The sequence below is a fragment of the Parasteatoda tepidariorum genome, chromosome 3 (assembly GCF_982258835.1).
Source record: "Parasteatoda tepidariorum strain Cologne lab strain chromosome 3, Ptep-v5.0, whole genome shotgun sequence".
Taxonomy (NCBI): domain Eukaryota; kingdom Metazoa; phylum Arthropoda; class Arachnida; order Araneae; family Theridiidae; genus Parasteatoda; species Parasteatoda tepidariorum.
In genome coordinates this window covers 63,225,312-63,249,877 of record NC_141757.1, presented here as the reverse complement: position 1 = coordinate 63,249,877, position 24,566 = coordinate 63,225,312, and the positions used below count along the sequence as shown (strand labels likewise).

The following is a 24,566-nucleotide window of genomic DNA, read 5'->3' as shown; positions in this document are numbered from 1 at the left end:
GACTAAATAAAATTGAAAGATATTTTATTTATAAAGTCTACAATGAACTTTATTTATAATGTCGCAGTGCCTTACTATATTTTTAATGAAGTCGCCTCAGTTATAAAGTCAATTATTGTAATATGAGATCACTTTTTCAGTTCCCATGCTATATTCTATTGCCGAAGATATGATCCAAACTGGTAGAAGCGTTTGCGAACTGATGCCCACCCAAAATCGCCTTCAGTTTCGAAAATAATTGAAAATAACTTATTTAAGTGGCATAATAGCTCCATCCCTTCAACTTGTATCAAATTTGTATCTAAATTGAACTGCCTATATATCAGTTACGCAATTTGATGCAACGTAGGTGGACAAATAATTCCTTACATGTTGTGGTTTAATATTTAATTATTCAACCACATTAATTAAATACATTCTGTGAAATTTTTAAGCAAATGTGATTAAAAATTAAAGGTAATATTATGTCTAAGTGTTGGGAAAATGCTATAAAAAAGTTGGAAAGTTATATATAATAGGTATAAAAAAACACATAATCATTTGTTAAAACTAAATTAGGTTGTTGCTTAATAATTAAACACCAATCAAATGCGTTAACACAAGATTAAAAGTCATTAATTGGCAGCTTTCATTTCAATATTTTATAATAAATTAATTTATTTATAAATATTTCACTCTACGCACTGTATGTATTAATTAATTTTTTCACTGAACTCCATTTTAATATCCATCAATATCGGAATAATTAGATTATTTTGAACACTAATTTAAGAAAAAATAATGGCTTGATTTTAAAATGTTACATTTTATATTTCAGAGGGTTTTCAGCTTTAACTGGAGCTCATGTAAATGTTCATTCTTTTGGTTTCCATAACTCCAGTACTGAAAAGTAAGTTAACTAGTTTTAAATCAGATTATTTTGAATAAAGTTTTTTAAATCGTAAAAAATATGCTTAAAACACATTTAAAAATTTCAATGTTTTGAATGATCAAACTATTAACAAATTATGGAATAAAAATATGATCCATAATAAAAAGAGGTCATTAAATTAGAAAATGTCGTCCGATAATTGTTTACGTGGAATAATTGTTTTTGAAATGTATAGGGGAGAGTCGGGTAGCTCCGCCCATTTAAGGAGTATTGCTTATATTTCTGTATAATATTGAGTAATAATCAATATTTTTGTATGTTTCTACTGTTTTATCATCTAATTAAATAATGCAAAAAGAATAAACCAAAAAAGAATAGTTTAACTTAAAAAATGGAAATTTAAAAAAAAACATGTTTTTCAGCTCTTTTTAAAATGTGTCGGGTAGTCCCTCCCAGTTACAAAAATTATGTTTTTTGACTGTTTTTTCAGGTGTAAATGAAAATGACCAATGTATTGACAATAGATAAACCTCGTTTATTATTTTCATCACAAAATTATTTTATTTATTACATATTTATATACTTTTAGTGAATTCTATAATTTAATAACAATCATTTAATAACAACAATATTTGTTGTTAAAAATGCATATAACATTAAAATTTGAAGTAATAAAATAATAATCTTTGCAACCGTACATTTATCGATGAAACAAAATTGGGCGGTGATACCCGACATTCATGTGAGCGGGGTTACCCGAAATCCAATTTTTTTGTAAATTTGTAATTACTCGAACAATTTTTCACATATAAACTTCTTTCTTTGTGCAAATTAAACTTAAGACTACATACTTTAATGCTGTATGTATAGAAAAAATTATCTTTTAGTATTAAAATGAAGTTTAATCGAAACATTCCACCAATTTTTCTTAATTTCATGACTACTGTATTCAACATATTTTCAAAACTATTGTCTACGATGTTAACAGCTGCATGAATACTTGAAACTTTGAAAATAATCTTTTTTTAATATAACAATTAACGTCCGATGGCCCATTGACTTGAAAAAATATTCTATACATATGAAATTGACAGAGGGCGGGGCTACCCGACTCTCCCCTACATGTATTTACAAGTAAGTAGTCACACACTGATGATTAGATCCGTTTTTCCCCCAAACATTTATCAAACGATCTATATAGTATTTTCTATAGCATATAAAAATTGAATTGAACTTATTCTTAAGACTAATAAAACAAGTTAATAGGTTTTTTTTAAAAATTGTTCTATTAATTAATGTGTTATTATCAAATGGCAATAAAATAATTTCTTATTTTTTCATATACCAAAATATTAAATTTTTCTTTAAATAAAATAAAATTAAAATCTACGATAGGCGTAACATCTATACACAAGAGAGTGTAAGAAGACTTGCTACTATGTATAGAAATTTATATAAAATATGTTAATACATAAATTTAGAAAAAAATATATGTTTAGTCTTATGTGCTTGTGTCCTTTAAGGTGTTTTACGTGTCTTTGTTTTTCCTCATTAGATCCGTTGTCAGATGTTGGGTTTCATATCCATTATCTTCGACCGTAGATTTGAGCAACATGGATGTTATAATTGGGTAATTATTTCAACATTTTAAAGTAAATTTTAATGCATTTAAATGAAGAAGAATTTAAGAGCAATGCACGTAACTGAAAATCAATTTTCTCTTTTTTTACAGAAATCTTTTTGGACGAGATTATTATGTGACCAATCAGAAGGTACTTTTTTATAATAAGAAATATTTAAACATATGGAGACAGAATTTATGCATATTTGTATCGATTTCACCTGTATTTAAGAGTACTTTACCAAAAAGTCATTAAAAGCTACTGTAAAATTTAATAAAATTATGGAATAGTTATATAGTTTCCTAAATTAAAATTAGGCTGTCTAATTTGTCTGCTACAAGTATCGTAATTTTTGTTTTACCTTAAATAATTTTATTAAATGTAATAATTTTATTATATAATAATTTTATTATTTTAATAATTGCAATAATTTTAATAATTAATAATTTTATTATTCATAATAAAATTAATGAAATAGTTATATAGTTTCCTAAATTAAATTTAGACTGCCTAATTTGCCTGCTACAAGTGTCGTAATTTTTGTTTAACCTCAAATAACTTTATTAAATGACAGAATTTAAAAAGATGTTTAGAAAGTGGCGATATTGATTTTAATGAAAATAGTTTAACAATTGAAAAATTTCAGCTTTTTTAAATGGATTTTTTAAATTTGATTAAAATTATCTTTCTTAATATTTTTGACCGATAACTACTAAAAAAACTAAATATTCTAGTTAAGGTCTCATATAAAATTGTAAAAATAAATAGGTTTGCAAAAATTACCAATATTGAAAACTATCTCTGTTAAAAAAAACTTTGGGCTGGGATCGCCTGGTTAACAGGGTATTGGAAACATGTTCAAGAGGTCATGAATTCGATCCACATCTACCGAAGACTCCCCGTGTAGTAAATGGTGGCTGGCGTATATTAAATCTGTCTGGTTACAGAGTCTTCCATGATCCCATCAGAAATTATACTTCTGGGGTTACTGAATTGGAGATTGAGCTTTCTCCTCAGGTCAAAATTATGAACTGTGTTTGAAAGAATGAGTCCACCCTATAAATGGGCAGTGACGTGTGTGTGACTGAATTCGGATTCCTGGTCATAGATGGCGCCACCGAGAAACAAGAAACGCACCCTCTGCTTTGAATTCGCTTGGTTTCACCTATCAAGCTTGTTGGTATATGGCAAGTAGCTTTAGAAACAACAACAGCAACAACAAAAACTTTACGTGCCCTATTACTCAAGCTTTCCTTAATTTTTACTCATCATAATATAAATTAATGAATTAGTTATATATTAATATTATTGATTAATAAAAGATAATTGAAAGATTTTCTTCTTGCTTTCACACAATAAAATTATTTATAAATAATAACATTCTTCAGAGAATGTTCAGACATAAGTTTACAAATCCCTATATTGGACCAATATATTCGTTTTTTTTCTTTTTATTTTTTACACTGCAAAAAATTCCTGATAAATTACAATAGAAAGTGCTGGCACCCAGAGTGTCGGTGTTGGTATTTTTTATTGTAAAGTCCATTTGTTGCAGTAAAATATTACGGAACAAAAAAAATTAGTATACCCTTAATTTTTACAGCAATAGTTACAGTAAAATTACTATATTTAAATAAATATTAATGCAAAAATTAAAGTTAAAAATTTTTCGACAAAAAATGGATTTTACGGATGCTGCACTCAGGGTGGTATAAAATGTTACCATAATTTGATCCGGAACTTTTTACAGTGGACTAGAATACAGAATTATTGGGCTAGAAAACTTGTGGTTGCTTGAAATTTTGTATTTAAACATTTTATGTCTCATAAATTAATTGTTTATGTTCAAAACTAACTTTAATTTTTCTTTTTGCAGGTGGAAGCAATTAATCGCAGTAGCTTTGATGTAGTGTTTTGGTTACTCATCGCTTTGGTTATTCTCATGATTTTAGCCATCTTAGCTCTATGCTTATATTGTTGCTGCGTCAGATCAACAGATGTGTAAGTAAATAACAAGTATTCTTATAACAAACAATATCTTCAATAATATAAACTATCGTTGGACGCATTTATAATTTTAAAAGTGGAACGCAAATTGGAACTAAAAACTAAAGCTAAACTTAATATGATATTAGGCTTTGTTTATTGTTGAAGAGATCATATCAGTTAAACACATATTTAAATCAATTTTTCCATTATTTTTTTATCATCCCATTAGAATTTATTTCTCTAATTGTTATAATTTTGATCATTTGAATATACTCTAGTCACTGATAAGGGAAATTAGTAGAATTTTTTTAATAAAAAAACAAATTTCAGAATTTCTTTCTCAAAAATTTGTAGTTTCTGTTATTGAAATCATAATTTGAATATACTCTACTGGCTAATAAGGAACATTAGCAGTATTTTTTGGATAAAAGAAGCGTGCTTGAGAATTTGGGATAGAAAAGGAACTCGAGGTATCAAAGCTTAATACTAGATTGCCTAAGGAAGTCATTTTGACTGCTTTTAATTTCAATTAGAAAAACAATGATGTGCATAATGACACAATTTCTTAGAATTTTGTACAACATATAATTTTTTTATTGTTAATATTTACTGAAAACTTGTTATATAACTGTAAATAATATAAAAAATATGAAAAATTAATTTTTAACAAATTTCTTTACACATTATTTATTCTTTTACAATCCATTCATTTTGACTGCTTTTGGGCAATACAGGTATATACTAAGTTTCAGTCTTTCTAGTGTTAAACACATTTTATTAGATGGTATAATGTGGCTAAATACATTTGGTTGGATAATTCTTCCAGTTGAGAATTTCAGCGCATGCATGAGTTTATTTAAGAATGCATGAGCTCAAGTTGATAAATTAGCTATATATATATTAAAAATTCACTTTTCAATTTACATAAGTATTTAATAATTTTAAAAATGTAATGTGTATCAGTTTTAAAATAAAACTTTATATGAAGGAAACCTTTGCACATTTTATATTTTGTGTAGAAAATTTTTAAATATAATAATTGATAAGCTTGATAACTTAACGACCTTCATTTTCAGATCAAAATTGCATTTGTATAAAGTAAATTCTTCAGAAAATATAAAAATACACAAGTGTGAGCTATTTTATGAAATATTACTTTACATAATTTTTTTTCCACGTATATATTAACTTATAATTTTATTGCTTTCTTTAATTAATTTTATCATATTTAGTATTTTTTACTTTATTACTTTTAGTTATTTTTTATTATTTTAATTTATTTATTTAACCATAAATTTATAAGTTTTACGTATTAAAATAAGTAAACTTTAACTTTTAGGCGAGATATCATAGAAATGAAGAATAAAGTTTCTCCCGAAGAAAACTTAATTCACTATAAAGAAGATGGAACTGTTCTTATAAACAATGACTCCAGGCGAAGGTACGTTGCAACTCTGTGATATTTTACAATTTTATTATTAGTAATTGCATTCTTTTGTATTAACTTGATGGTGTATCATAAAAATGTCTTTATGGAATCTAACACTGTTTAATGCTCTGCAATTAAAAGTAAGTTTACATGTTATAGTCATACCCCTATTCTGAGTTATCTAGTAAAAAATTTCGTAGAAGGCTACTTAGAGTTCATCTCAATGTATCTATTTGGTCATTTTTCTAACACATTTTTTAATCATAACATTTTTGAATAAAATGGTGTAATGATGTATATAATTATAAAAGTTTCTACCGTGTATTTTTAGACGAGAATAATTTAATTAAAATCTTTACCTTGTGCGAAACTTTTGTTGTTTAATATTTTGCAGTCACTGTTAATTACCTAAATTATCTTCGTCTTTAATTTCCTTGATGCTAGGAAGATAGAAAAAGAGTAGTAAAATGTCTACTTTTTCGCATGTAATCACTATATGTATACATTTTATGGCTTAACTAATGTTTTAAAAATGTTGATTATAATAATCTCATTATGTTAAAGATAAATTAATAACTTAATGCAAGATGTTTTTTTTCATGCAGCAAAACTGCAAAAAGATCAGGGAAATATTTTTTTATTTAATATTTATAATATTAAATAAAAAACGCTAGCTAATATTAATAATATTAACTAGCGTTCGGAATCTTTTGGTAAACCCGAGGAAAACATTTAGTTTCCCTGTGCATTTTCTGTAGAGTTTGTTCCTTTTATTCTTAATCGAGCCAGCACATACATGTTATATTTGATTTCAAAATATTTATCTTGCTTTTCAATCATAAATGTAACTTTTTTCCAATAAAATACGAATCTTTGCACACAGTTCAGTAGAATGTTCTTTTCTTTTTTTCATATTTCGAGCAATGTTGGAATAAATTCTACAAAAACAAATTGCAGTGTTAAATTAACTGCATGCATATAAAATTGCGATTAAAATTCAGCAATTAAAAATGCAAAACCTATACTTATTAGTTAAAATTTTATTTTAACTAAAACTGATATGAAAATTGTGTTTGCTTTAAAGTGACTTTAAAAGCGCTGGCTTGTTTATAAGCAAACTAAGCAAGTTTAGAAATGGATCTATGCATTATTTTATTACATTTCAAATCCACTACCTATATTATTGAAATTTACCAGAGTTTTTTTCTTATCATATTTTAGTTTAATAATAATGTATGGAGTTTACTAATGCAAGTTCGAAACGATGGGTATCGCTGCTGGTTTGTTTTTGTAAAATAATAATTTTGTCAGCATAAATTTCTAACTGTTTGAACTAACTATTTCAGACCAGAAAGTAGAACAAGATCATCTTGGGTAGAAAATCAATCGAATCAAGTGGTAACTGTGACAAAAGAGCATCTGAAAACTAATGAGGAGAGAGTATCGCCAAATCATAGAGTTCAACAAGCAACAGTCCATCTCAATGATCCTGTGACCACAACATACGCACAAAATCCAGGTATTTTTTTAAAACTTTCTTTAAGTCTTATTTCACTGTAAAATATTAATTTGATAGGTAATGTGTTTACTATTCCCTAAATTTCATTTTGTATCATTAAAAATTTTTTGCGATAAAACGTAAAAAGGATATTTGAATAATTCAACCAGAAGTTAGTGTTTACAAATTGTAAGTATTGATTAGCCTATCGTACCTATCGTACTAACCTATCTTAATACTAAGTTTAATTTAAACTGATCGTCTAGTTCTAAAGTTATCACCGAAATATAGAGATCCTCTTAATTTTGAACTCCAGTGTATTTCGTACACGCATTATGTTTGATATTTATTGCAGTTGATTCACCCGTAATTAAAAAATAAATAGTTCAAAATACATGTTTCTTTTATAGATTTTATCTTTACAAAATTGTAACACGATACGAAGAAAACTATAATGTGATTCTTGATAGCACATAGTGCATAATATTTACATCTATGATTAAACAGAGATTTGTCTAATATATTAAATAACAGTTACATGAACGATTTTATGTAACTTAGTTCCCTTGAATTGACTTTTTTTTAAAATAACACTAGATTAACATAGCAAATAAAATCATTATATCTATCAATAAAATAATAACTGTAAAAATAATTCATATTGCTAAACAAGCGTAATTTTAACTATTTTTCATTTTGAAAAGTGTAATTATATGCATCAAATATTGGTAAAGTTGACTGCAAGTCAGTTTAGTTCTACTAACCTTTTCATTAAAAATAGGAAAAAATAAGACATTGATAAATAAACATACCTTATTCTTTAAAAAAATATTTGCATAAGATCCTTATCAGTGATCCTTATCAAACAAACTTAAGAACTTCGATCAAAATTCTTCTCATTTGAAATTAGAGTGCTATTGTAATGTTTTTTAAAAGCATACTACCTATACAATGTTAATCTTCCATACGTTTGTTCATGACAGATTCGTTATTATATTGATCAATTCCATTTTTCTTCTAACTAGGTCAGATATTACTCACATTAATATTATTTTATTGTCCCTTCAGAGTGCAAACGTTCTTTTCACATTAAACATAAAGTCGTTTACTTTATTCAAAAAATATTTATAAGTTTCGATTTATAAAATTGCCTACAGTTCCCTCAATAAGGTTCTGTGTATTGCCATATAAAGTAAGTTGTTTTTCATCTTGAAGCTTTTTTAATGTATCCGAAGTGAAGCTTTTCTCTCTTGAGCTTTTCGTTTTTGATGTATTGCATTTTCACGTTAAGGGACTCTAGACATGAAAATTTTATAAAGCTTTCGAATTGTTATTTTAATAAGCTCAGATATTATTTACTTTTATGCAATTTTATTCTTCTTTATACAAAGAGCAAATGATCTGCTAATCATTTGATATAAAATTGTTTTCTTTGTTCAAAATTCTTTTCCGAAAATTCTAGTTCATAAAATCGTTTGCAGTTTTCACTGTACGGTTCCCTGCGTTACCATTTTAGGCAATTGTTTTTACTTTGTGAAACTCATTTCATGCATTCGAATGTTGCAGAATGATGATATTTTGATTTAAATTATTTATTTCATGTGTAAATTCTTCTGTGACAGATAATTTTTAAATTTTAATTTGGAAGATTTACCGATTCGAGGTGCATATTATCCCGATGGCGGAATTCCAGTCGTAGCTGGAGGTCGAATGGAGCGAGCTTATCGTCGTGGCAGACCCTTGAGCCCGAGTACTGAAATGTTAGTACAAGACATGTCTGGAGACTCCGATGCAAGAAGGCTGGGGAATTATGTTGTTGTAAGAAAAGTAGTTAGACCAAGAGTTCGAGTAGATGCAGCTGATGATGGAACTGCAGGAGATGATGGTGAAAATGGTAAATTTTTTTAATCGAATATTCTAAATTTTTTTTGAAGAATAAAAGAATAAACAAACAAAATAGATTTAAAGGCTTAGAAAAGTAGTCAGACAACTGTGACTCGTCAGCTCCATGCAATATTTTTGAAATTAGAGATCAGACTGTATTTGGATTAAGTGCAGGAAAGCGAGATTTTAAAATAGAGTTCATCGACTCTTCTGTCCTAAAAATATTTCAATTTAGTAATTATTGATAAAATGTTTGATAAATAGTTCTTTTAGCAATAACTTTTCAAGTTCCAATGTCGACTTACGTTTTTCTTCTTCTTCTTTCAAATCCCCATTTCTAGCCTAGCTAGACAAGGTCCATGAGTTTGTTCACCTCCAAAAAGTATAAAACAAGTAAGGGTCTTCCTATAAGGTCTTGTTTTAAAGACCGAGGCAGTCCAGTAGATGTTCAGGGGATGCCTGGGCCGAAGAGCACTTGGTACAGAGGGCAAAACACTTTTCTCCTCCTGAGTATCTCAGTGATTTCAGGTGTCCACAGCGGAGACGTGTGATGGCGGTTTGAGACTGACTGTCTTTATCAGCAGTCAAACAGCTACCCGGTCTGGTACCCTGGTACCAATTGTGACTGGGTGGAGTGAGCCATGCTGATTTATTTTTCCCTTTAGCAATGGAGAAAGGCTCTGAGGAGGTAAGAGACACTGAGGGCGCATTGACCTCAGCTGCACCTGCCTTGGCAAGACTATCTGCCATTTCATTGTCTGATATATCTACGAGTGAGGGTATCCATTGTACGTGAATTCGACAATATTTGGAGAGGTGTAAAAGTTTATAAAGGATGTTCGTACTAGTATTGTCCCTCACTCTGTGCCAGCTAGCCAAGTGCTGAACAAACTAAGCTGAATACGTCACTCAAAATCCCTGCATGAATAGGTCACTTACGTTTTTAAATCATACTATTAATAGTTTAACACGTTTCATAAAATTAATATACAAAGTTTTAATGTATCACCAGGTAAGCTGAATTTTTAACATTTGTGCTATTTTTTTTTCTATCATAAGTTCTTAAGTTAACGCTAAATTATGTATAGTAACTGCATTAATATGAGAACTTTCTCAAATTGAAAGAAAAAATAATGGCTGTGATTAGAAGGTACAATGTTGAAACAACATTTTCTTAAAATATTCCTTCTATGTTTGAAATTAATCTGTTTATTATCTACATTTTGCTTTTATTTACACAATCAAATGATAAAACACAGTGAGAACAAGTTTTTGAAAAGTCAAATAAGCTTAAGAAGCACTTTAAGTGTTTTGGAAACAAGTAATTGAGAAAATACATATGTACATTAACTATCTTCAGAAGGATGAAGTGCTATCTTCAGAAAGATGTAAGAAATTTACTATCATTTGGAAAAAAGTAGATTCTACAGTGAATTTCAAGCGTTTGAGTTTCAGAAATGAACTATTTGAAAAGATCATGATAGATACTTATTGAATTTGCTAAACTATCATAAATGATTTGAGAAACAACGCTTACAAAATATAGAACGGAATTAATTATTTCATCTTTTAACTTTTCAAAGTTAAGGTAACAAATGCATTTAAAACGATCTTAAAAAAAAGAATTATTAGTACTATCTTATAAATTTATTGCTAAAAATTGTTTTTATTAAGCAAAACCCACGTAATAAAAAGCATTATTGCTTAATGACACTGTAATTACAAACCAAACTTCAGTAGCATAATTTAAAAATTAGTTAGAAAATATTCAATACTTTTAGGGCCTAGAAGAACAGAAATATTATACATTCGAAGTCCCATGCGAGATGAGGAAGATGAAAGACATTACATTCGAGAAGGAGAACTATTAAGGAGTGTGAGTGAGACAGCTCTGAATACAGATGACCCCCACCTGAGGGTACCAAGATCATATAGGACAAGAAATGTAGCTGTACCCATGCAAAGGATGCAGGCACATCCTGAACCGGCATCTAGAGAGCAATTGAAATTTTCAAGGTTTGTTTACATTTCTAAATATTTGAATCATGTAAAACAACATTGAAAATAAGAACAAAATTTGAGATTCAAAATACATTTCTCTCATGTAACGATTGCTGGTAGTTCTATTTTAATAGTTTGGTTTAATTTAACAAATTCTAACAGCTCCAGGCATCTGGTGATTGATTTCATTCATTAAAGACAAACCTTTAATATTTAAAATAAAATAAAGTTATTTTTTTAATTGGGCTCACAACTTATTTGATTCTAAGACCACTTGTGCAACAGAATAACCAATAAAACATCGCATGATGCACATCAGCAGCTGGCGGGGTGCAAATAAAAATACAAAAATGCATGTATAATTTTGTAATCGTTTTACTGTAATCTTTCATATTACGAAAAATGGAGTATATTAAGGAAATTTTCAATTGTTTTATCTAATTTCAATTCCATTATTCCAAATACTATTCATAATGTAAAATTTTTATTTATTTATTTATTTATTTTATTTATTTATTATTATTATTTTTTTATCAATTTAACGAATTATATGGTATTCAGGGTACTAAATTCGGCAATACATGATCGATTAGGATAATAAACATTGTTTTATGTTTCCAACAGAAAGAAGGGCGATACCACTGTGGTGGCAAAATTAAAAATTGTAATTTAACGCAGGTTTATTTTTGTGAATATGAATAAAATAAAATATACATTTGCTGCTGCAATTTTTCTAGCACAGATACATCTTTACGAAATGCTTATTTTGATGAATATATTCACCCATCTTTAGCAGATAAAACGGGTTGAATCTGAATCACTCTAAAGCTTCTAAATTCATAACAAATCTAGCTGGATCCTTCAAAAAAGGATTAAATATAATTTCTTGATCAGTTTTCTAATATTAAAAGAAATATTACTATTTTAATTTCAGATATCATCGAACGGAGGGAGACGTAATAATATCAACCGATGATCCAGCTGATCTTGATCGTCCTTATGTAGGACCAGAATCTTCATGGGTTCCTTTTAATCAACCTCAACTTGATAATTACGGTCGTCCACTTCGTCAGCATCCAGCTCGGTGGGAAGGTCCAGAGTATAGAACTCAGAGGATGCCACCTGATGATTACAGAAACTTTCAACATCCAGATGCCTCTCAGACATTTCAGCCACCACAAACATACGATACTAATCAACGTTACCCACAAGGTCACATTCGAGAAACTCAACACCAACCGGTGTATAGAGATCAATATCCTGAACATGATCCTTCTAATAGAAGATTTGCCCCTCCTCATCCCCATTTCCATCAACAACATGATCAATCTGTTTCGAGACCACATCATCCCCCATCTCCACCCCACATGGAACATAGTAGAACCACAGAATATGTGTCTCAGCAAACGGAATGGCCCAAGGAACAATTGACTCATCAACAGAGCGTGGACTCACAAGATGATATCGAGGACGATTCGAGAACTGTCATAATGGCAAACTCGACAATGAACCAACCGTTGCATACTCAAAGTGAAGCACAAGAACAGTATCAGCAGCAAAGTGAACAATTTGTTGATTCTTACGATCATCAGCAAGATACCCATGAGCAACATACTGTAACTTTTCAAAATGATCAAGAACACGTTTCTCACGAAGATAATTATCATGAAAGTCCACCTGCTCCCGAAGATCACAGAGAAGAAGAACAAGATGCTGCAGAGCACAGAGAAGATCCGCAGCAGTCTGAAGATCAATATCAGAGAAGGCAATCTTTACATCCTTCAACCGAGCAATCTGATGATCATTATCAGAGGAGGCAATCCCTTCATCCTTCAACCCAACAATCTGAAGACCATTATCAGAGGAGACAATCTTTGCAACCTTCTACGCATCGACTATCTACTGATGACTCTGGGGCTCCAAGTAGCAGAGATAAACTAGAGTTAGAAGACACAGACATAATGGAAAGCAGAGAAACTCAACCTGAGTCAGACAGACTTGGTGCAAGGACGACAGAAGACGATGTATCAAGAATCGGAGACAATAACCTCCACACAGATGGAGAGGATGAAGATTCTGATTCTGGTATCGGAAAAGATGGCACTGCTCTGCGACTGAAAAAGTCCAACTTAATGGAGAAAAAATCGCTCTTTACTATAGCATATGATGGAATGCAAACTAGAGGCCTTAAATCAGCAGGGGAAAGAGATGATTCACCGTAAAACATAAACTTCTACTTTTTGCGATGACTTAAATTTATAAATACTTGAAAAATAATTTTATTTTTACTTTCGTCTTGATGCCGCACTTTCAAAGTATCTTCGTTAACAACCAATTGAGTTTGAAACTGTTTTGGTTTTCGTTTGTAAACATCAAATCTTTCTTTTTAAGTTCTGATTACATTGCCATATTAAGGAGCATTCGAGAACAAAATTATCAAGCTTCCAGTAAGGAAAACTACATTATTAATTAAAAGTATAGATTTGAATTGAACTATAAAGCAACATTACCTTTCAATATACAGTTAAAACTAGCATTGAACTTTCCTCACGATATTCTAGTCATACTCACGTGTTTATTAAGAAAGAAAAATCTGTGCGAAGATTTTGCATCATTAAGCGAAAATGTTCTGTGACACTTTATATAAAGAAATCATACCGACTTTTGACATAAGTTGTTGCAACTCCTACACTGCCGTCCATGACATTTTTAAGATACATTTATAAAAATTGGCTTGAATCTATGGAAACTTTTAAAAAAGAATATTTAGACTTGAATCTTCTACCGGTTTTTAGATTTGAAATTTTTGGATTTAGCTTTACTTATAAAATTTTTTATAAGAGTAATCTAAAAATATATTTTAATAATTATAAGTAAGTATTTAATTTGTTATCTCATATGAAACTGAAAAGTGTACAATTAAAATAATTTAAAATTGCTTGTATTTTAAATCTAGAGCTGGTATTTGTTACACAGATTTTGGATATTAATAGAAAATCACTCCTTTTACATAGCTTATGATTATAAAGGTTTGTTTTATAATTTTTTTAAATTATCATTTTACTTTCCTTAGTTAAGTAAAAAAATAGATAACTCCTTTATTATTAACATTTCATGCATATTATCAATATCATTTTAATTATAAAATCTTACTTTACTTGACACCTTTTACTGCTTATAGTTTATTTATTTGTTAATTTTTTGTGTGGTTGAGTACTTATGTGATATAAGTTTGTTTAATAAAACTTAATAAGAATTTTAGACATTTATTTCTTATCGAAACACAATTCAATTCAAAAGTGATGTTTAGTAAGATTTTTGTATGTGCAAAATTTGTTAATTAAAGAAATATATTTGGGGAAATAATTTTATTTAATTAGGATTAATGAAGTTCTTTATTTATTTTATTATTTCTTTCTTGATATTTTTTAATTAATTTTTTAGTGCCTGCTGCCATAGCTTTTATCAAATGATTATCTTTTTTGAAATATTCACACAAAAGAAATATTTAAGTATCACTGTTTTGTACGGATATGTCTTTCAATCAATGTAAATGAATAATGTTGTTTACCAATAAAATTTTTGAACTTTTCTATAAAGCTCTTTTGATTGATATAATTGTGTTTGCTTCACCATTAAATTACAAGGTGTTCTATAATGACCACCCTAAGTTTATATTTATATAATCTTTATCAAAAATAAAGATAAAATAGTACGTGTATTAGATTAATATTTAAGCTTAACATTAAGCTTCACAGATTAATATTTAAGCTTAGAGAAAGCACTTTCATAATCAAAATCTGTTATTTCATTATAGAAATTTTTTTATGACCTTTGATAGCGTGATGAAGCTTCAAATAATCACCTTTAAATTCTTCTTAGTTTTCTCTGGCAATAAAACAGGTTGTGATATGTAATATTATTAAGAAAGTTAGAGTTAAGAAAGTTAGAAAAAAGTTTTTTTCTTTTTTTAAATTTTTTTTAACGGTGCCCTCTGATTTTTTTACATAAAAATATTCATCAAGGGACGCCAAGAAAGCATGCTGGATTTGGATAATCTTCTCTCTGTTACAATAATCAAATAATCAACTCAAGAGTTAAAATGGCCAGCGTGGTTAAAATAAGTAATGCTGAAGAAACTAAGTACACCTGATCGAGAAAGTTTGCATTTGGATCAAAAAACTATGAAACTAAGTTGATAAAGCTGTGGAAAGTTTAACGCAAATGTGATGCTTCAATATCACATGGTGTTTTTGTCCTATATACCTAAATGAGGATTTAGATTTGATTTTGCTAGCCTTTTTACTTTTTCCTCTCTTAAATATTAATTTGAAAATCTTAATATGCAAACTTTTTGGATTTCAGTTTTTCATAGAATTCTTATCAAAATATATCTATAGAATCCTTGTCAAACATGAAGTCCAAAAAGCTTGCACATTGCGATTTGAAAATTACAGTTCTTTTTACAGTAAAATGTTCACGAACATTTATTTGCCCTAATTAATCATACTATGTTAAATAATTTTGGAAAATAATACGTTAAATTATTCCAAGATGTTTTTAAACTTAAAACATAAATAACTAATAGTATATTACAAGAATAACACTCGCAGTAAATATAAAATAAACTGAATAGTAATTAAGGACTCCTTTTATCATATTAAATTGTATTATTTTCTATTATTTCCTCTTTCATTGGCTATTAATTACTCTGTCATATTGCTATACATTTGACAACCTATCCCATGATCTCTGGTTTCCTAAAAACAAATGTTATTGGTTAAATAACAATTGCAAGACTTCGGGCAATATTATGGGCCACATTTTTAAATGGCTCCGGGCAATATTTTGCAAGAGCAGTTTTAGTGAAAATTACAACTTTTATTTGGCAAATAGCATGTTTCTGAGTATTGTATGTACAGTTATCGTTTGGAAATTTTGGAAGCTTGCTGTATTTATCTGGAAATAATTCAAAGGAATAAATTGATGTAAAAAATAGCTCTGAAAAACTGCAACTTAATCACAATATTGCTCCTAGTTTTGCTACTGATAAATTTCACAAAACGACTAAATTGATGAATTGCATTACAATAACTGAATTGATTTCTTGGATGAAAGAAGGACTAATTATAAACACTTTTTAGGACAAAAATTAAGAGCCTACGTAATGAGTTAAGTTCTAAAACTAAAAACTAATTGTTATTTGAAATATAAGTATTTAATCAGCAACATTGCTTAAAAAAAACGTAAAATTTTATAAATTCTTTTTACTAATGATTACCCCAAAATCGCAGATAATTAAACAGACACGCTTCAATGCTTTAGTAAGAAGTGTTACAGTACTTTCTGTTCTTCACAATTTTTTTTTAATTGTTCTGAAATTTGATTGGTATTTTGATTCCATAATCATATTATTTTTCGGTAAAAAGCGAAAAAAAAGCAGGAAACTAATATTTTCTATGCAAAATTAAACAACAAAAATATTTTTAACATTGTAGAAGGTACGTTTTAGAAATAAGATACTTTTTTTGAGCCTATTTTTAAATTTGCGTTTGAGAATTAAACTAAAAGGGACAAAAAAAAGTGTCTAGTTTTTTATAGTTTTTAAATTTTTTAATAAGAAGAAAATATTTTTCTTGTTTAGTCGAATATACCCGTTAATGCTTTAAATTAACAACTATTTATTGTTTCTAAAGCAATAAAATTATAGATTTATTAATGCAACGTTTGGGTGCACAGAGAAAAAAATTCTGGTAAACTTACCGTACAATATGGTAAATAACATTTTAGTAAAAAAAAAGCAACCATATTTCTGGTTAATAACACCAAAATATACGGCGCTTAAACTATTCCTTTGGTTATTTTTTGGTTTATATCGCAACGGTTAACTTAAAATTCTAGTTTTCTAAATTGTAGATCTTAAGCACACATTTACAAAAAAAGTATGAAACTCAAAAGTAAATTTAACCGAATAAATTGTTTTTATGCCATGTTTTAATGGATCACGACAAAATTTTCAAATTTTAACACGTACTATAAAACCATCTTTTATTGTTAATTTTATCGAAGTCATTACCAAAGTATTTGGGTAAAAATTACCGAACTTTTTGGTTTTTCGGTGTTCCAATAGAGCCAAAAAACATGGTAAACTTAACTTCACCAAATTCTGTTAGCTTTCATAATACTTTTTTCTCAGTGCAGAATAATGCATAACAGGAAATGAATTTATCTCATTTTATGGCTAAAACTGTAAAAATTATTCTAAATTTACTTCTGCTACTGCTTTCTTTAACATTAGAAATTAATAAAGCGAATAAACCTACTGTTTGGGGATCATAATCGAGTTACGTATAAAACTTTGCACGTCATCTTACTGTGATACTAATGAATGGGAACGATCAATTAGAACCTACACACTTATGAATCGAAACATCCTGTGCGAGTCCAGATGCTTCCCGTTTTCCTTAGCGGCTTACATTCGAAAGTTAAAAGGCGATGTTTTTGTGTACGTTCATATTACATTAAACTTTGTTTTTGGCGATTTCAAGGTAAGTTTCTTCATTAAATGTTTGAAAAGTTTTTCGTTTATTTGTTTCAATGGAATATTAATATTATATAGATAATAATAATTTTTCTTTTTGTCTATGAATTGAAATTTTGTCATGAAAGTTTAACATTTCCGAGATATCTTAAGATGTGCTTTTTAATATACGATAAAAGAACAAATTTCAATTACTTTCTTGAAATATTTCGAGTGAATATTTCAATTAAATACATGATGAATATATTTTTCTGTTCAAAAATTACCAACTTGTTATAGAATGCAATTTGTACCATGTGTTCAAATTAAAGAAAATAAAATCGAAATAGAGCTGGATTGTTTGATACGTTTAGATAAGTTAACAAACCACCAATTCTTCCCAGATTTTAAAATTAGTACCAAAGTTTGTAGCTAGATGTCGCTGCTGACTAGAGCCACAAAACATTGTTTTCTGTTTTATTCATTCCAAAGGAAAAAAGCTGTACTGGAGATAATTAGTTTTATCCTCAGACTCTGTCATGCTGTTGCTGCAAATCATGGCTTGTTTGAAGATCTTTCTTTAATAGTTTTCCTAGTAAACAGCGCCATCTTTTGATTAGCATGGCAACTAATTTCTGAACTCGTACCAATGGTCACAGCAGATCGCAGAAAACTGTATATATTTCAAACGTTTTATTTTGAGTCTGGCTCAGGAGATAAAGTTTTCGCTTTCCAATGAAGTTACCTATGTTCGATTCTCAACGATGACTGATTGATACAAACTCTGCTTCCGGCTCGCACTGATCACAATGCTGATGCAAACATTTCCACAGTGGTAGACTGATCATGGGATAGAATTCCCTTGCCGTCGTGAGATTTGCCGATGCTTTCGTGATTTTTCTCCCCATGTAACGTAAATGCGGGTTAATTCCATCAAAAAAGTCCTCTACGTAGACAACTCTGTCCCAATTCATGATCAAAGAGCTCCCTTGTCTTCTGGGTTCAGTATCCCTAAAATTAATAATTACAATGAGATATGATACACATAATAGTCAGTAAAGTAACTCTTACGATACAATATAAATCAAGAACCATTGATCTTAAATGTATGTATACAATATTGCTTGAAATAAAATTAGTTTGCTTATCAAACATACTCACTGCTGCTTGCTAATCAATCAAACAACAGAAATTTTTTTAACAAGAATTCGAGCTAGGCTTAACGAAACCGAAGCGAATAGAAATTAAAAATTATAAAGTTATTAAATATAATTGAGATATATTTAATAATCTAAATATTCCTATGAGATTATAATTATCTTTATTATGCAACTACAAACCAAATTTTGCTTCTACAAAATTTTGCTTCTCTTTTCCTATGGAATGTTCAGCATCGTGCGAAGCGAAATCAAACCTTCATTTTCTCTGCTTGATTGTAAAAAAATAATTTTGATTATCTGATGGTTCCCAAACGACGCCAAAATTGGCGAAAATAATTCACGAATGGAGTAAATGCATCTGTGCTTCGTGTAAGTTTTATCAATTGTTTGAGTTTAGATTTAGCTACATTCTTTAAAATTGTGTGCCCGCTCGATTCGGTTTTAACTTAAAATAGCACGCAGTTTTTAGTGTTTTTCAACACCAAATGTGGATAGGTATTAAACCACAGTTTTTACAATTCAGATTTTTCATCTGAAATATCTTAAATTTGTTTCTAATTTAGGCCAAAATGCAAACTATTTCGTCGTCACTTTAAACTTTACACTTAAAAGTATGATTAAATTAAAATATTTATTTCATTTTAAAGTATGAACAAATACTACGCTTTAAATATATAAATAAAATGGTCACAAAACTATGAATGGCGGTTTTTGGAATCATTTATCAGATAAATAAGAACATCTTTTGACTAAGACATTTTATAGCCGTAGATTGTAACGTGTTCAAAATATACATATTAACATAGAATATTATGAATACATAAGTTATAAAATGTATGAATGCAGAAATATTTTATACTGTAACTCTGGAAGACAGCATTCATAGTTTCAAAATTTTCATACTTGAACCATTTTTGTCTTTTAATGTGTTTGCTGAAGATTTGAGCTTTACGTTTTAGATTTCTAAATTTAAGTAGTACTATTAAAACAAAAAGGGAAGGTTACTAGAATTTAATTGCTTCATGCATTAAAATATATTTTAGTTTTGCCTTTCGCTCAGAAATCAGAATTTATGGATTCATAGATTTAAATTATTTTCTATGACATATTTAGGGGAAGGTATGCAATTATATTTTATTTTGGCGTGTTCAAATTTATTTTATAGCAGGATGTCAACTTCACCTTTGCTTCTTGCAGCGACGACAGCTCTTTTCTTCTTCGGCACTTTTCACGTAAAAGGTAAGTAACAGGTATTTTCGGATTCAATTGCAATACAATTTTTTTTAAAGAAAGAAAGCAAATATTGTATTATCATTTAGTGATTTGATTTTTCAATTAATTGTTTTAAAGACAATTAATTTTTTTTAAAGAAAGAAAGCATATATTGTATTATTATTTAGTAATTTGATCTTTTAATTAATTAAGAAATTAATTGAAAGAAAAAATAACTTGTAATTCGAAAAAGTTTTTTAAGAAGGGAAAGCAAATGTTGTATTATTATTTAGTGATTTGATCTTTCAATTATTATTATATATTCAAAGGAAAGCAAATGCTGTATTATTATTTAGTGATTTGATCTTTCAATTAATTAAGAAATTAATTGAAAGATCAAATTAACTTGTAATTCAAAAATTTTTTTAAAGAAAGAAAGCAAATATTGTATTATTATTTAGTGATTTGATCTTTCAATTAATGAAGAAAAACAATTTGACACTCGTAATTCAACAGAAGCTTCAACAAACTTCCATAAAATCTCAGTCATTAATTGTAATTCATTGCTATAGTACGAAAATTAGGTAACACTACAATATTTTAATATTTTTTATTAAAAACTTTTTTTATATTTTAAAAGTTTTCTACACTGAGAGAAAAAGTATGATTAAATCAAAGGCATGAAAAGGTATCAAAATTACCAGAATATCGTACAAATGACCTAGTTTCTGGTTGTTTGGTAACACCAAAAAACTCGTTAATTTTTACCAATTCGCTTCGACATTGATTTTGGTAAAATTAATGATAAAATATAGCTTTATAATATGTGATGTAACTTGGTACTTTTATTATGGTACCTTAAGCCATGGCTTAAAAACAGTGTATTCGGTAAATTTACTTTTCAAATTAGTATTTTTTTCAATATAAATGTCAGGTAATAAGTACTATGTCAAGTAATAAGTAACTTTGAAAACCAGAAATTCCGGTAAACCGTTACCATATGAATGGAGAAACTTCTAAATTAGTGGTTTAACTAGTGTATATTTGGGTTTATTAATCAAAATTACGATTTTTTTCGAAAAAGAAATGTCATTACCATATAGTACGGTAATTTCACTAGAATTTCCTCCCAGTATTTATAGCAAGAACGGCTAGATTCCACTCTTGATTCGATATAGAATTATTTTTTTTATTACGGTGGCAAGCTATGATTAAATAACTTAATCATAAAAGAATGTTCTCATAACTCGAAAACGGAAAATAATGCGTTATTTAGAGTACTGTGTTATTCAGTATTATGCCCGTGAATTGATTCATGTAATGTTTCAGAAAAAGATAAAGAGGGAGAAAAATTAAAGCCAGTTGAACCTGCCGTTTGTACAAAAGAATCTTGTCTGAAATCAGGTAAGTATAGAAAAATATTTAAAATTTATTCATTTGATTTGTGTGAAAATAAGTTTCATTTAAGAATAAAGATCCACAAGGAATATAAATTTTCATTACTTTCAGACACACAGGACTGGATAAAATAATGAAAAAACTTCTATACTAATATATTTATTATATTTTTCAAGAAAATACTTAGCGAACTACTTTATAACTTCAGAAGTGTTTAGATCATGTGATTTCGCATACTTCTGAATGAAGTTTAAAGCTTTTAGAGGTTTGAGGGACCGGCAACAAATTACAAACAGAAAATAGTGTTTTTGAACACCTTATGACAAAAAATGTAGGAATAAATTTGTAACTTATAGCAATTATTTTGGCTATTATTTGCGATTATGGTGCAAAAGTTTGTAAGCCTAGCTTAGATATTTATGGAGATACGGACATTTTTATAAAAATAAAGTTTTTGTTTTGTCTTACGCTTTTTTGGTGTAACTTTAAAATTATAAAATAAAATAAAACAAAATGTTCGGTAGCAATTTAAAATTAACTAATTATTAAATACTAAATTATAATTCTTAACTACAAACGCCCCCTCCAACCTCTGAAAGCATTAAATTTCATTGAGAAGTATGAGAAATCGCATGATATAATCACTTCTGCAGTTATAAATGATTTTCTAATTAACGAAATGCATAAGTACAGAAGTGTTTCTATTATTTTGTCCAACCCTTGTAGAAGTTTTATAGCTTTAAAATATGGATGCCAAATTAGCAATAAATGCTGAGCATAGATGATAGTATAAAAGTCTAAATAACTGCACACAATGATTGTAAAAAACAGCTGTATTTCTCTAACCAGAAAAAAAAATTCTTAATTAACGCAATTTATTTGGCAATTATTTTCGCTCCAGAATATTATTTTATCAGTAAAACTAGAGTCAACCACGGCTTTTTTTTGTTATCACAAAATAAGGTTAAGGTTAATGTACAAAATAATTAACTTGAGACAGCAACAAAAGCGTGGGAAAATAACAACACTAACTTTAATTTGAATGCACTGCTTAGTTTTCCAATTTTTCGCGTATCGAAATTTCTTTCTTTTAATTTATAATTTTAGAGCGAAAAATATATTTAATAAGAGGACACCTCACCATTACATTTGAGACAGATGGTTTTTTGTCGGTATAATGCAATACAAATAAAAATAAATTCATAAAAAATAAATTTTACAAAAAATTATTTTAAATTGGGTAGTTATAATTTACGAAAACTAAAAAAGAATAATATATAATCGATTATTTCCTTTAAAAAAATCCTAATATTTTATTAGTTATAAGAATTAGATAGTTTTTTTCTCAAAATTTTTAAGAAAATATGAGGAGAAATTTATTTTTTAAACATTTGAAATTAATAATAAGTATGAGATTTTTAAACATGAAATATTAGAAATTTAGGTTGAAATTTAAAAAGAAAATCATCTAAAACATAAAAGCCCCAGTTCAAGGCATGTAAATATTTCATAAATATTGCTTCTCTTACTTCTAATAATACTTATATATTCCCCTTTTTAATTCAGAAAATGATTGTTTTTCAGGTGAGGTATTTTCTTATCAGAATTTTTAACTGATTGTAGCAAATACAATATTACTTCAACTTTATAAATATTAATTAAAGCAAGAAATTTTTTTGTTGTTGAATACTTTATCGCTTCTTTCATATTGTTATTACCAATAACTACTGTGCGTATTATATTTGCAAATAATTTTATTTGTTTAACCAAGATGTTTAGATTTGAAAACTTTATTGTTACTAATGGATCTTTTATTTTCAAAATTTATTATAAGCCGGAGCTATTTTGGATAAATTGGATCAGACAGTGCATCCTTGTAAAGATTTCTATCAGTTTGCTTGCGGTAATTATTTAAAGACAGTTTTGCCAGAAAACGTAAATGTGTTGTCAGTCACCCAAAACATGGAGGATGAAGTACTTATGCTTATATTTAGTAAGTACGATGGTAGTTATTTACATATTATTGCATTTTTTGAATTTTAATAATTTAATGCTATTATTTTGTACAGTTTAGCAATTGTATTGCAATAGAGTATGGAAAAGGAGAAGTTAATTTGAAGAATACTTTTTTTTCCTTAAGTAAATGATGTATGAAATAAATTTGTGAGTCTGAAAAAGTTTTTGTCTGCACTTTCCGTAATCGTATATACTGTTAAAAAAGATTTCTCAAAATTTAGTAGAAGTATATGAAAATAGCTCCAAAACAAATAATAGTCGAATTTGAAAACACCATATGTTCAAAGTTGAAACAGCATATACTTATTTTTGCACAAAATGCATAGTCTCAGAAGTGATATGAAGAGAAAAACGTATGAGTGATGCTTTCGTTGGCTACCGTATAGATTCAGACCATGGATTTCCGGATTTTTAGTAGCATGCTCTAACCACCATAGTTGTACAGTCCAAACCAGTTAGGTCTTGGAAGTTTTATATAAAATGAGAAAAAACACACTTAAAATAAGAAAAATGTAATGGGAATTAATATATCACGACGTGATGTTGAGTCACAAAAAGTCATACATCATGATATACTAATTTTACCATTTCAATAACTCAAACGGTTGGATTTGGAAAATATAGTCCCAATCGCTTAGTCAGAAGATCAGTGATTTTCATTTTACTTTTTGCTTACTTAGCTATTTCTTGAAATATTTTAAGCGAAAGGAATATATAAAGATTCTTAACTCTTCCTGAGTTGGATTGTATCACTATGATGGTTATAGAATCTTACTACGAACCCAAAATCCTGTTCTAATTTTGCTAACGAGGCGTTTTCAAATGCGAATATTAATTGTTTCGTTGTTATTCTGATGCATTTTTTTCCTCAATTTTGAGAAACCTTTTTTTACAGTGCAGTTTTTTAGATTTTACAATTTATAATTATTCCAAAAAATATTTTTAAACAGCCGTCATTACTGATCA

At 28.3% G+C, this 24,566-nt stretch overlaps 2 protein-coding genes across 3 annotated transcripts in view; both read left to right on the top strand.

Moving 5' to 3' along the window:
* Cad86C (Cadherin 86C) overlaps positions 1 to 13,651 on the top strand; it is a 71,493-nt gene extending 57,842 nt beyond the window's left edge. For both annotated transcript variants that reach the window (XM_087159462.1, XM_087159461.1), the window contains exons 18-26: positions 818 to 889; positions 2,427 to 2,501; positions 2,604 to 2,643; positions 4,370 to 4,494; positions 5,822 to 5,923; positions 7,258 to 7,430; positions 9,058 to 9,303; positions 11,075 to 11,309; positions 12,229 to 13,651. In XM_087159462.1, coding sequence (XP_087015588.1) covers positions 818 to 889; positions 2,427 to 2,501; positions 2,604 to 2,643; positions 4,370 to 4,494; positions 5,822 to 5,923; positions 7,258 to 7,430; positions 9,058 to 9,303; positions 11,075 to 11,309; positions 12,229 to 13,516 — 2,356 coding nt within the window. In that variant the 3' untranslated portion in view covers positions 13,517 to 13,651. The remainder of the gene's footprint in view (positions 1 to 817; positions 890 to 2,426; positions 2,502 to 2,603; positions 2,644 to 4,369; positions 4,495 to 5,821; positions 5,924 to 7,257; positions 7,431 to 9,057; positions 9,304 to 11,074; positions 11,310 to 12,228) is intronic.
* A 4,066-nt stretch (positions 13,652 to 17,717) lies between these two features.
* LOC107444875 (neprilysin-1) overlaps positions 17,718 to 24,566 on the top strand; it is a 31,338-nt gene continuing 24,489 nt past the window's right edge. The window contains exons 1-4 of the mRNA XM_087158483.1: positions 17,718 to 17,842; positions 20,140 to 20,213; positions 21,516 to 21,590; positions 23,419 to 23,577. Coding sequence (XP_087014609.1) covers positions 20,144 to 20,213; positions 21,516 to 21,590; positions 23,419 to 23,577 — 304 coding nt within the window. The 5' untranslated portion in view covers positions 17,718 to 17,842; positions 20,140 to 20,143. The remainder of the gene's footprint in view (positions 17,843 to 20,139; positions 20,214 to 21,515; positions 21,591 to 23,418; positions 23,578 to 24,566) is intronic.